At 41.7% G+C, this 14433-nt stretch overlaps 1 protein-coding gene across 8 annotated transcripts in view; it reads right to left on the reverse strand.

The window, feature by feature from the left end:
• Window positions 1–1173: 1173 nt before the first annotated feature.
• LOC122564903 (netrin-G2-like) overlaps window positions 1174–14433 on the reverse strand; it is a 109189-nt gene continuing 95929 nt past the window's right edge. For 6 of the 8 annotated variants that reach the window (XM_043720343.1, XM_043720342.1, XM_043720345.1 and 3 more), the window contains 5 exons: window positions 12398–12463; window positions 9880–9951; window positions 7573–7740; window positions 3411–3545; window positions 1174–2025 (listed from right to left, as the gene is read on the reverse strand). In XM_043720343.1, coding sequence (XP_043576278.1) covers window positions 1799–2025; window positions 3411–3545; window positions 7573–7740; window positions 9880–9951; window positions 12398–12463 — 668 coding nt within the window. In that variant the 3' untranslated portion in view covers window positions 1174–1798. The remainder of the gene's footprint in view (window positions 2026–3410; window positions 3546–7572; window positions 7741–9879; window positions 9952–12397; window positions 12464–14433) is intronic. The other 2 variants (XM_043720346.1, XM_043720348.1) reach the window with 2 other exon arrangements.

A 14433-nucleotide genomic window follows, 5' to 3' on the forward strand; every position in this document is an offset into this window, starting at 1 on the left:
CTGTAGAGAAAACATTCTACAGAAAGGTGATGCAAAGCAGCTCAGGAATATGCTGTGAGACAGATCACTGGCCTGAATTAATCTGATTTCAGTCACTGAGTCAATCAAGACTGCAATTGCTTTTCCTGATGATTGACCTATGCAAGCAGCTAAGAAGAATGGATTGGATATACTGGATCTTGTGGTACAATGATAGTGTCCCTACCTTTGGGCTAGATGGCTATAAGGTTCAAATCTCACCTGATCCAGAGCTGTGTCTGAACAATTGGATTTAAAAGTATAAGACTCTGGTGCGGCCACATCTGTGAGTCGGGTGTTACAAGGGGGCATAGCTTTAAATTAAGGGGGGGTAGATATAGGACTGATGTTAGGGGTAGGTTCTTCACTCAGCGAGTCGTTAGTTCATGGAATGCCCTGCCAGTAGCAGTGGTGGACTTTCCCTCTTTATGGGCATTTAAGCGGGCATTGGATAGGTATATGGAGGATAGTGGGTTAGTATAGGTTAGGTGGGCTTGGATCGGCGCAACATCGAGGGCCGAAAGGCCTGTACTGCGCTGTATTCTTCTATGTTCTATGTTCTATGTATCTGTACAGGATGGTCCAACCCCTCCGGCACAAAGGAGGGACTCTCTCCCTGCCTGAATCCAATGTTTGTGAAGAGGTCAAGCTTCAATACTCTCAACATCTTATTTATACACAGCCACCAGCAGCAATGTCAATATTATTGTGTCAGGTGAAGCTGGTGGGGTATTGGCGATATCACTGGGCTAATAATACAAATGTGGGTTCAAATCCTACCAGGCCAGCAGGTGATATTTACACTTCACTAACAAAATCCACATTGGCAGCTAGTCTATTACAGTGATTGTCAATTATGGTTAACCCCACCCTGTACTTTAGGGAAGGTAGTCTGCTGTCTTTACCTGATCTGACCTACATGTGACTACAGACCCATAGCAATGCGCTTGGCTCTGAAATAGCCTCACAAACCACTCCATTGCAGGGCACTATGTAATGGCCAATAAATACTGGCCTTTCCAGGTGATGCTGACATTCCATGAAAGATTAAATTATTTTTTAAAATCTTTCTAAACCCTGTAATAGCTCCTGATGTCACAATTCTGTCAGGAAAAGAAAAGAAAATCAAAAATAATATGAGGAATGCCAGAGTAATGATGTAACAAGTCTTTTTACTGTGTGTTGTCACTGTATAATAAAATGTTCATAATATGTTCACATGTAAGTAGAGCAAAAATAACCATTTCTACAAAAAAAAGGGTATTCAATCTGGTAGAATAATACTGCTTGTCATGTTATATACCACCCTCTAGAAACCACCTGACCACAGACTGAACCATTTTCTTTCCCATCAAACTGGTATTTCGCAAAAAAAAGCAGCCACTAGTGTTTGAGGCATCAGTACATCTAGGCAACAGATGACATTGGATTATGTAGCAAAATGTGAACAGTTCGATTTGCAGTTACTCGCCACGATAGTTCCTAAATGCTCCGTTGGCTTTACTGATGGAATTACTCCCTACAATGTCTCTTTCCCCCCCACCCCTCCCTAAACTGATTATGAGCAACGTTCACTGTGGGATACGGTACAACACGTGTCAATTTATACAGTCTGTCATCATCACCTTTTTTGTTAGATACATGGAACCTACAAAGTGACACTTCCGTTGGATCACGCCACGCTGGTGACACCGTGTCATCGCCAAGAGCCTCCTGCTCCTGAGAGCGCCTCGGACACCGTTCCAGCTCCTGGGTGTAGATTTGCCCAATTGCCTGGAGATTATTCATAGGGAGAGGCCAGCAGCAGCAGCATTGTCAATGCGGAGAACAGGGCCACCCACTGGCTCAGGAGTGAGGTGCACGCCGCGTTGCAGTTCCCACCTTCAGGGTCACAGCTCCCTGCTTCACACAGGACGCCGGTGTAACCTTTGGGGCAGACACAGCGCTGGTTCTGGTGACAGGTCCCACCGTTCTGACACAACAGAAGCTCGTTGTCACAAACGTTTGCTGCAGGGAGTACATTTGCAGAAGAATAAAGAGGAAAGTCATATCGAAAAGGGGAGATCTGACAGTTTCACAGTACATGCTGGGAGTTCACAGCATTGCTGACTGGCTCACTGTGTGTTAACAACACTTTTTTTAAAGAAATGTTTTAGACATCCAATGGTTGGCCAGAACATTTTGACTTCCCTAAAATAATGGGATCCCCATCCATGATGTACTAATGTCTCTTCCATTGAAAAATTGGCAGTACTCCTAATCAGGATAAGGTCACTTTATCACACAGACATATTGCACGGGAACAGATCCTTTAGTCCAACTGAACATAATCCCGAACTAAACTAGCTCCATTTGCCTGCTCCTGGCCCATATCCCTCCAAATCTTTCCTATTCATGTATTTATCCAAATGTCTTTTACACGTTATAATTGTTCTCACATCCCACACTTCCTCAGGAAGTTCATTCCATACACGCATCATCCTCTATGTAAAAAAAATTGCCCCGGTGTCTTTTTTAAAATCTCTCTCCTCAAAAATGTGCCATCTCGCCTTGAAATTCCCCGTCCTAGGGAAAGGGCACCTACCATTAACTCTATCTATACCCCTCACAATTTCACTTTGTCATTTTTCTTATTCAACCTACTTTTCTCATCAACCTGTTCAGAGATGGTATGATACACCTCTGGAGTAGGTGGGACTTGAACCTGGGTCTCTCAGTTCAGGGGTAGGGACACTACCACTGCACCGTAAGAGGGCTTCTACTCTGAGTTTACATTCCAACCTTTATTCAAATCAGGTGCTTCAGCTCCCACTCCAAAGTTGAACACAAATCCAGCCTGGCACTGCAGGGTAATGCTGTCTCTCAGGAAGTCATGGATCCTAAAAGGTTTGATTACATTACTGGAAGATCTGGGAACTGGTGATTTATTGGTTGGTACTTGCTGTTTTCTGTAACAATGACTTTACACGTCACTAATTATGAAGCATCTTCAATAACCCCCCCTATGAAAGGCGCTATATGAATGAGATTCTTGCTTCTTCTTTCTGAAACCTCTCTTCAGCAGTTATAGTGTCTGACTTCATGATGTTGCTGGCTACAATAGCAGACAGTGTGAAATCCAGATGACTAAAGACCACTCCACACTGTAGTCAGTTTCTTCAGCATCTAATGCAAGTTTGGCTGAGTGATTACTCTTTTTCTGGAGCGCTCTGTACTATCAGCCATTCTCTGGTGTTTTTAAAATTATTTATTGAGGAAGCCACCAATCTCACTGAGTTTCACCATGGGCACTGTGAATGGCACTTCTGCAGAAGAGTAGCTGGAGCTGAGGTTAGTGCTAATGGTCTGCTGTAGCTCTCCCAACTCACCGTTAATGTCCTATATATACTTACGGAAACAACCCAGTCTCCAATAGTATCCTGGTTTACAATCCTCACATTTGAGGCCCGTGGCTCCTGCTTTACACTCACAATGCCCTGTCTCATTGCAGCGGTCATGTCTTGATCCGAGTTGGTTGCAGTTACATTCTGTGAAATAAGGACAGATTTTACGTACTTCCAACTGGGTATAAATAGCACAGTGTGGGTGGAGTTAATTAGCTTTGAAGAGAGGAGCACATGTTAAGAATAGTTTTTTTAAGTACGTAACAGTAAAAACAGTCCATCTCAGATTACCATGAGTAGTAATAATTAGTATTAATCTGCAATAAACAGAGTTCTAAAGAAGCCTAAGGCTGAAGACAGTCCCTGTTTTTGTCTTCTCCTTAACCGGTTTGTCTTGAATTTGAACTTTTAGATACAGGCATAAAGCAACACAACCAAAGACTAAGGACTTTCTGAGGAATACAGGAGCTTGTGGCCAGGTGCCTTTGCTGTCTGGACTGCAGGTTAGAGACATATGGAGGAGAAGCAAATGTAAGAGTAAAGCTTATGAAGATTAAACGGGCAGTGCCAGTTTAGATTCTGCAGTATCCAAAAATAATGAAGAGCCCACTGAGTCCCTGCTGGCAGGGTCTCAGCAAGAACGCTCAGGAGTTACTTTGCTATATGGTTCACCTGTTAAAGTGCACATGTTGTGTTTAGCAGCTTCCCTCTCTCTGCCTCGTTCCCCCCATCATTGTCAAAAAAAATTTCCCGACTAATGATGTTGAGTGTCGCTATATCAAGAAAACATTGACGAAATAAGTGAGTTTTAAGGCACATTTTATAAGAACACAAGCACTCAGAACAGAAGGAGACAATTCAGCCGCTCCAGCCTGTTCCACTATTTAATATGGTCACAGCTGACCTCCAGTTTGCTGGCCCATTCCCTACAACCCTATAACCAGTTACTAATTAACCCATTACTAAACCTGTCTATCTCCTCCTCAAATTTATTCAGTTTTCCAGTATTCACCCATTCTGGGGAAGTGAATTCCATAGATTCATGACCCTTTGAGATAAGTAATTCCTCCTCACTTCTGTTTTAAATCTGCCGCCCCTTATCCTAAAACTATGACCTCTCATTCTAGACTGTCTCAAGCAAGCCAAGAACCAATTTCCAGGGTTTGTTATACTGGAGGAAGTAACAGAAAGGGGAAGGGGGAAGCTCACAGAGGGCCTTAAATACAGGAGTAGTGTTTGAACCTCTGGGTGTTTGTGAATTAAAAGAGAAATGATGTAAGAAGATCTTGGGATATAGGCAACAGGGTTTTAGAACGACTGTCATGCACTGAAGGTGGAGGATGGGGAGAGGTCATGTGATCAATTGGGCATCGAGCCTAGAATTCACAAAGCTAAGGACAAGGGATTTAGAAGCATATGCTTAGGAAACAGGAAACTAAGTGATGCCATGGAAGCATCATTGCTGAAGCTGAACAGGATTTAGGGTCTGAAATTCAACGTATGCTCCACCAAGGATGTGGACATTCTCGGGTTCTGTTCAGGGGGATGAGGAAGGGGGATGTGGGGTGGGGCTGATGTATAAGGTGAACATTTTGTGCAAAGTCTGGTTTCAACCTACTCAGTGCTTACCAGAGGGAATTCTAGCGTTTTGAGCTCTGGATATCAAACAAGGAAGTCTGATAATACAGAAACAATAGCTGGGCCAGTTGAAATGTGGGCAAACAATAGAGCTGAGTTTCATTTACATACATAATGGAAACTGATCCAATTCTTCTATGATATTGCCAAGAGGACACTTGGAGGTCAGTGAAGGAGTGGGAAGATAAACCATTGGTTGAGACCATTTCTCTATGGAGCCAAGTAAGGGAAATGCACTGGACCAGACAGTGCAGGATGGTGTAATCCAGTGTGTTCAAGGTTGAATGGACAACGAGGCTGCTGAACCTCATAAAGAAAGTAATTCATGACTTTGGGCAAGACTGCCTAGGTTTTATAAGAGGGGTGGCGATCTTGGGGCAGTAATAGGAGTGGTGAACACAAATTGGGTGTTGACAATAGGTTCAGGAACTTCAGAGAGAAAATGGAAGTTGGAGATGGAGCAAGAGTTTCCAAAACCAAGGGGGAGGGATTTTTTTTATTTCAAGAGGAGCTTGTTTTTCCATTAAATGAGCCAAATTAAAATTGAGCAAGTGGTAACACTGATTGGCTGTCTAACAAAAGTCAAATTTCCCTCCTTACAGTTTGCCCACATTATCAATCTGCCTTGACACTTATTTGAGTTATGTTGCTGGATTGAAAAAGTTGAGACTGTACTGCATGGAGAGAGGAAGGTTGAGAGGAGATTTGGTGAAAGTGGATGGTGGGAAACTATTCCCATTGGTGGAAGGCTCAAGAAGGAGAGGACACACTTTAAGGTGACTGACAAGTGATGGCAGCATGGGGAAAATTACTCTCATGTATTGAGTGATTAGGGTCTGGAATGCACTGCCTAAGGCTGTTATGGTGGCAAAGTCAATTAAACCTCTCAAAAAGGAATTGGATAGTTATCTGAAGGTGCCATCTCATGAGGAGAAGTGATGAATTACTCTGCAGAGAGCCAGCAAACATAATACACTGAATAACCTCCTTCTGTGCTGCAACCATTCTATGAAGAACTCCTAAAGTTGCTGCATCAACCACATGGCCTGATCTTTGGAGTTGCATTGATAGTCTTCCTGAGAAACTCACAGACTAGGATGTTGTAAACGAGGATTTACAAATGTGGAGTTCCTGCTAAAAAAGTAATTAAAGTGTCGCACTATCCCACTTAGCCCCTTGTTGAGGTAGTGCTGGGGAATTGAGGGCAGAAACACTACCTTCCAACCTGCCTTTGCTCAGGAAGAGCAGTAAGTGCTTAATGTTTGCAAAGTGCTTCCCTTGCTCCTCCTCCATTCACCATCTATTAGCAGCAGGATGAGAGCTGCAACAGAGTGAACAGAATGTTTGATCTTTCAAAACCAAAACAAAAATGGAAAAGACTGGGGGGGTGCAGATGGGGGGGAATGTCTGAAACAAAAACAGAGAATACTGGGAGCAGAGTGGTATGGCAAAGGTGAGGACTGCAGATGCTGGAAACCAGAGTCTAGATTAGAGTGGTGCTGGAAAAGCACAGCAGGTCAGGCAGCATCCGAGGAGCAGGAAAATCGACATTAAGGGCAAAAGCCCTTCATCAGGAATTCCTGCTCGATTTTTCTTCTCCTCGGATGCTGCCTGACCTGCTGTGCTTTTCCAGCACCACTCTAATCTAGACTTCCGCAGAGTGGCATGGACCTTTCAGATGTGGGTTCTTTATTGGATGTTGTGTCAGGTTTTTTCTTTTATCTCCCCTTTCTTTTGTTCGGTTTTCTGTTGCATTTCCAACTTTAACGGATCTGTATCAGGAACTTTAACCACCTGCACTCTCCACGGCTACTGACTGAGCTTATTTTATTGCATCAAATACTCTGTCCAATTCAAGACAAATCCTTCCAGAAGTGAGATTCCCTGGCATTTCATATCAAATTGCATCAGCCAATTCACAGCCTGAAGAGGTGTCACTGGATTTGAAACATTAACTCTTCTTTCTCTCTCCTTGGATACTGCCAGACCTGCTGAGTTTCTGCAGCAAATTTCTGTTCTGTTTTCACAATCTTATCTACTACTGGAAGAATCTACATGTAAATCACTTTGGATTAGATTAGATTAGATTCCTTACAGTATGGAAACAGGCCCTTCGGCCCAACAAGTCGACACCGACCCTCCGAAGAGTAACCCACCCAGACCCATTTCCCATTGACTGATGCACCTAACACTACGGGCAATTTAACATGGTCAATTCACCTAACCTGCACGTCTTTGGAGTGTGGGAGGAAACCGGAGCACCCGGAGGAAACCCACACAGACATGGATAGAATGTGCAAACTCCAGACAGACAGTTGCCCAAGGCTGGAATCGATCCTGGGACCCTCGTGCTGTGAGGCAGCAGTGTCAACCACTGAGCCATCGTGCACTTGCTGTAAAGTTCAAAATAAACTGGAGATCTCGATCAAAGGTTGTAGAGCTGGCAATTTAAGATGGAGGCAGGCCTTCTGTCCGAGTGAATGTTAAAATAAAACTGTACAACCTGATTGGAGTTAAGGCTGCGCTTACTGACCAATACAGACGTTCTCATCATCGAGTTCTGCTGAGGCGTTGCGGTAGTAGCCCAGTCTGCAGTGCTGGCAGTGCTGGCCTCGAGTGTTGTGCTTGCAGCTGACACAAGTCACAATCTTGAGATACTCGATGTAACTGCAACGATTGGAGTGCCCGTAGCACTCACAGTCTGGAGGAGAAGTGGGTATGGGTGGGGGTGGGGGCAGGGGTGGGGATGGAGGTGGAGGTGGGGGTGGGGGTGGGGAGTGAGGAAAATTCAAACCACAGAAACATCAGTGCAAACGTCAAGATGAAAGTTCGCAAACAAGAGGAAACAATTTCAGGCTAAAAGTTTATTTACTCAATGTATAATTTCAGGAACAATATTAAGTTCTCATTTAGCAAATTGATATTGTTTCCATATTTGACAGAATTGGTTGAAGGAATTCATGAAGACATTTGATGAAAAGTTTGAAATAGAAGTGACAGAAAGATGAGAGAGATTTTTCACGGGTTTGAAGGGTTAAACAGAAAAATGTAGAAAAACAGACTCTAAATTTTTCCACAGTGCACTGTTTTAATTCCCTTTGGAATCAGTAAAATTAAGAGTGTAGACTCCAACACGGTGAAATAATACATTTTTTTCACAACAACAGTATAAACTTAACTCAAATCCATATTAAGCAAAATCAGGGCCAATACGCTTCATGTTGTGATTAATACCTGGAATGGTTCTCAGGGCCATTGGTGGTTTCAATGGAAAGCTAAAGCAATTAGGCATTGCTTTCAGTTCTTTGGGAGGAGGAAGCAGATGGGAAGGTAACAGAAGACCACAGACAATATTCCTCTCATCAGCAGCTAAGGATAGTTCATCAGCATCCATCAAATCTGGCTGACTCAATTAAAAGATGATTTCTGTAACATTGGATCATTTTGCCAACTCACCCCACCTCCCCCCGCCATCTTTTTATTATAATCTTTGAGGAAAATAATTCAGAATCAGGTTTAGGCAATTGGATTGGTGATGAAGTACTTATTTTTACTTAAATAACTATCCCACTCCATGCATTCCTACTCATCCTTCTTAAAAATAGTTAGCTCCATTTATTAACTTCAGGCATTTATCTTATTTCTTCATTTATTGGTCTATTTTGCATCAACCAGAATAAATGAAAGGCTTTGTAATGATCTAAGACTTCTGAAACATAATGTAGCCCATTATGGTTTATTTTGGATATTGTTTTATATACACATATATATAGATGGAAAACTTTAAACCCTAAATAAATAAATAGAATCTATTTATATCTATAGAATACTTGTAAGATCCAAAGTCTTACCTATACTCTGGATACTATTGGTACAGAGAACTAGAGTGTGATTCCTCATAGCTCCATATCCTGTTCAATAACATAAGACGCTATCTCGCCTGAGGCCATGTTCCCTGCTGGTTTGGATTTAAATGGGAAGCCTGAAACTATTCCTTTCTTTCTTAAAAATAGCAAAATATTGGAACTAACTGGGGGATGAGACTATAAAAGTCCCAATGGATCCCTTCAAGAGTCAAGTTCTTCAGGATGCAATATTTACAAATAATTTTGTAATATTCCAAATTCCAAGTAGTAACACTGCAGGCAACAAGTTCACAGTGGAATTCAGTTATTCTGCTGACAGTCAATCATCAGCCATAATGGCACACTGTTATCGGCTATTTCATAAAGTTCTGGTTCAGAGATGGACTATCTTCACAAAACCAATGGTTAAAGTAAGTTTGATTTTATCTGGTGATTTTTAAAGAAACAGCACAGTTTATGCTAAAAAGCTGATGTTAGATTTCATATCCTATTTCACTGTCAATGTGTTAATCCACTGTCATTTAATATTCTCCAGCTGTGGTCCAGGCATTTATTAGTCAAAGTTCCAGATATTCACTGTGGAATAGTGCTGTTGGATGGGGTAATCCTGTGGTGCAGTTCATGAATGGCCAAGTGTGAAGAGTCCTCTCGATGAGCAGTCTGCAAGGCTTATCCTTTCAAGTTTAAACCTGGCCGGACTGAAAAGCTGCTGGTTTAGGAATGATGGCACAAACTGAGCACAAAGATAATACCCACCTCCTGACTTGTTGAGAGGTCCCCATTGTCTTAATCATGGAATGAAACTGGAGTTTCAGAATGGGACATTTTATTTCAATGTGATAACTTTTTGAGGGGTGCAAAGCAGGGAAATGTGGAAAAGGATAGAAAATAAATAAAATCTAAATACAGAATAGCTCTGAAAAATCTAAATGCATAAACTAGATGTGCATCATCTATTCTAATTATGCCCATACCTTTAGTGTTTCCCTGGTCACTTGGTTTTAACCTGGGCTGTGTTTGAGGTGGTTTTGATATTTTCTCTGGTGCTTGAAAAAGTTAAAAAAAAACTTATTTTATTGCTATGCATAAGGTTTTAGAATAATCAGGGGTCTAAATGTACTGAAATAGAAACGCAATTAACCAATGCTAGATTTGAGCATGAGTGACAGTGAGGGAGCTGGTAACAAGTGAAATTAGTGGCAATCATGAGAAGACTATTGTTGTGATAAAGGTAAAGAATGGGCAATCAATTTTCAACATCCATCATCTGATTATAATACCTGTAACTTTGATGAAATAAAATAGGTGTAGGCACAGTGGTAGTGTCTCTATTTCTGAGCCAGGAGGCCAAGCTTCAAGTCCCACCTGCTACATAGGTGTACAGTAACATTTCTGAACAGGTTGATCAGTTAAATATCTGGAATAAAATGTTCTTTTTGAAAAAGGAGCAAAATCACTGAGTTAAGACAGCTGAAGTGGTTACCTGACCAGGCTGAGTCAAACTCATGAAATCTATGTGAGATAAACAAAGACAGTCTGAGTCGAACTTAACTTTTTATCAAAAGACAGTAAAACTCATTCAGGTATAAAGTAGCCCTCATCTCAGATTTTTTGCTTTAGACATTGCTGGAAGTTTCACAGATTGGGATAAAAGGCACTTGCAGATTATCCAGTTTGAAAAAATGAAAAACGACTTGGTATACACAAGTGTATTTCAGCAAATGGCTTTTGGGCAGAACTGAGATGGAAAATAGATTTGTAAGACAGAACTGAAGTGGTTCTCTCTTTCCCTGTCTGTATCAACCTCTCAAAACAGTAATCATGCAAATCGGAGAAACATCTTTTCACTCAAGTCTCCAGGATATTTAGAGATTTTGCCACGCTGAAGGTACAAGATATCCATTGAACAACTGTGGTCTCAGTTCAAAATCTAACACCTCAAGAATGTGAGGGATTTCTTTTTGAAAATTCTCTGATGTTTGTGTCTGTTTTGAAGTTATATTTTATTATTTTTTTCTCAGGCTTAGTAATATTCCTCTTCCTTTCACTAAAGTAAACCTTGTTCTTGGCTCCTTTATTTTTACTAGTACGATGCTTTAATTGAAGTCTGATATAGCTGTCTGCGGAAAAGAATTTTAAAATCTTAATTGTGGCCAACAAAGGAGGTTAACAAGAGGGAAACAGGTTCACCCTTTTTTATCTGGTCCAATCACTTTGTTTGACTGTTATGTTAAAACTCGTATGTTCTTTAACAGGATTGTACCTTTCTGCAGATGGGTAAATATACAGCATAATGGGAGATTGAACATTTGGAAATGTTTGCTCAGTGCTGAATTAAGTGGTATCGCCACTGGGAGCAATAAGGCTGCTACAGTTAGGCTTTTCCCTCTCAAAGTTGGGAAGGTAAAAGCAGATATGATCCATAGTCAAAAGTTATTGGGCGAAGTTAGGAATGTGAAATTAAGCCACAATCAAATCAGCCTTGGTCATATTGAATGGAAAAGCAGTTTCAAGGGCCAACTCCTACCCCTATTTTGTATACGCTTCAACACTGCCTCATAATCTTGTTTCCCTTAGGCGGGGAGACTAGGATTGGAGGGCACAGCCTTAGAATTAGAGGGGGTCAATTTAGAACGGAAATGAGGAGACATTTCTTCAGTCAGAGAGTGGTGGGCCTGTGAAATTCATTGCCACGGAGTGCAGTGGAGGCCAGAACGTTAAACATCTTCAAGGCAGAGATTGATAAATTCTTGATCTCGCAAGGAATTAAGGGAAACGGGGAGAGTGTGGATAAGTGGAGTTGAAGTGCCCATCAGCCGTGATTAAATGGCAGAGTGGACTCAAATGGCCTGAATGGCCTTACTTCCATCCTTATGGTCTTATGGTAATCCATGCTGTGATTACACAAATCCAAATATTGATAGAATTGGCTTAAACCAGAAGTGAACGGGGTGGATGGAAAATCTACAGAAGGCTGAAAGTGCAGGCTATGACAATTATGCATCAAAGCCTGAAAATGACTTGTGAAGATTTTGGATTGAGATGGGAGAGCCCTGGGAGTGGGCAGGTAACAGTTAACAGAATGCCATGTTGTCAGGAATATGGGCAAGACAAGATAAAGTGAACCCTGGGCGGCAGGCACAGAGACTATGGGAAAGTTAAACTAGATGGCAGTATGGATAAAAGTTTCTATAAAGCACTTTGCAACATCCTGAGGACAAAATAGGTACTACATAAATGCAAGTATTTCTTTCTTTAAGCTTCATGCTCTGTACGATTCTATGAAATGTATGCAGTACAATCTACAATAAACAAACTGTTTAGATTTGAAAACTTATACTAAATTGTCTCTTTTTTTTAAAACTGCAAATATATAATTTTATCTGAAGTTGCTGAAAATGTTGATGTATTTGTCAGCTGTTAAGTCATTTATCTTCACCACAAATCTGAACAGTTTGAGAATTGGCTGCACCATTTATCTCGGATTAATACCTTGTGGTCTCTTCAATTGTCCTCCACTAGAGGGCATTCCATACCCAGACTTTCTGTTTGGAATAACTGCACACATCAGAAACCAGGTTAATAACACGAACTTTCCAAACTTGGCCATGTTTTGCCTTCCTAGAAGTGTGCTCCACTCAAGTGTACAGCTGAGAAACATTCAGAATATTCTGCTGCACATCAAACTCATCAATGTCTCTGCATTCTTCCCTCTTACCTGCATCCAATTTGAATATGTCAGGTATTTTTAGATACTTACAACACCCACAAGGGGAGGTGGTGGCATAATGGTAATGCCACTGGACTAGTTATATTGTATCAAGGAACCATAAAAGTGTGAGGAAATTCGATAATCAAACAAACCTCCAGGCTTTGTATCATAATGCATAAAGCTTTTGAAATGAGGGAGACAAACTGACGACGTAAACTGAAGTAAATTAATATGATCTCATAACCATTATGGAAGTATGGTTACAAGGAGATCAAAACTGGGGACTGAACATTCAAAGACCTTTTGGAGAGACAGGAAGAATGGAAAGGTGGTGGGATACTATTGTTAATAAGAAATGAAGTGAGGACAGTTGTGAGAGATGATCTAGGCTCAGATCTTATTAAGGAGGAGAAAGTGAGGTCTGCAGACGCTGGAGATCAAAGCTGAAACTTTATTGCTGGAACAGCACAGCAGGTCAGGCAGCATCTAGGGAACAGAAGATTCGACGTTTCGGGCACATGCCCTTCTTCAGGAATCTTCAGATCTTATTAAGTCAATTTGGGCAGAGGAAGAAAATAGCAAAGGAACAAAGACATTAGTAGGAAGGGTGTACAGTAGCCACTCTATGGGAAAGACAACATGTCAACAAATAATATTTGAAAAGAAGACAGCAATAATTATGGGTGATTTTAATCTTTATGCTGATTAGGTTAATCAATTTGGAGATGGTAGCTATGACTATTAATTCATAGACTGCATTAGGGATAGTTTCCCTAAACAAAATGCCAGGAGCTAACCAGGGAGCAGGCTATCATGGGTAATGAATCAGGTTTAACAAATGACTTCTGAGTAAAAGATCCCCAAGGAAGAAGTGATCATACCATGATAGAATTTAATATTCAGCTCAACAGTGAGAAACTTGGATCAGAAACAACTGTTTAACAGGGATTTACAATGAGGATAGAGATAGCTAAAGTGAACTGGATGTTTAGATGAGCAGGAATGACAGACTGTAACAGGTCATTCATGATTTCCAGCAAAAATGCATCCTGGTAAGGAAAAAAGATTCTGAGAGGTAAACCAACCATAGCTGACCAAAGATGTTAAGGAGAGTATTAAATTGAAAGGAAAATCATACGAGGAGGTTAAAGTAAGTGACAGCCCCACAAACTGTGATAAGTTCAGAATCTAGCAAAGGAGGACTAAAAATATAATAAAGACAGAGAAGATAAACAATGAGGGCAAACTAGTGTGGAATATAAAAACTGACAATAAATATATAAAATGGAAGAGAGAGGTCAAATTGAACACAGGCCCCTTAGAAAATGAACCTGGGAAAACAGTCTTGGGGAGTAAGGAAATGTCAGAGGAGTTAAATGTGGGAGGCAGTGACCTAGTGGTACTCCCCGCCCCGATTCCTGCCCCCACACCTAACCCCGCACCCACTCCCAGCTCCAGCCCCACACGAGGTCCTAGCTCCCAGCCCTGCCGTATTTTCACCATCCCTTCAGAACTACCCCTCTGAGGATGAACGATCAGTCCTCAGCAGAGGCCTCACCTTCATTCCCCTATGCTCCCAGATTAACGAGTTCAACACGCGGCGAGACATTGAACAATTCTTCTGCCGCCTTCGCCACCGCGCCTACTTCTTCAACCAGGATTCTCGCCCGCCCTTTGACAACCCCTTCTCCCGCCTCCAACGCACCCCATCCACCTGGACACCCCGTGCTGGCCTCTTACTCGCCCTCGATCTCTTCATAGCCAACTGCCGCCGCGATATTAACCGCCACCTGAACTCCCCCACCCCTCTCACCCA

The sequence above is a fragment of the Chiloscyllium plagiosum genome, chromosome 30 (genome assembly GCF_004010195.1).
Source record: "Chiloscyllium plagiosum isolate BGI_BamShark_2017 chromosome 30, ASM401019v2, whole genome shotgun sequence".
Classification (NCBI taxonomy): Eukaryota; Metazoa; Chordata; class Chondrichthyes; order Orectolobiformes; family Hemiscylliidae; genus Chiloscyllium; species Chiloscyllium plagiosum.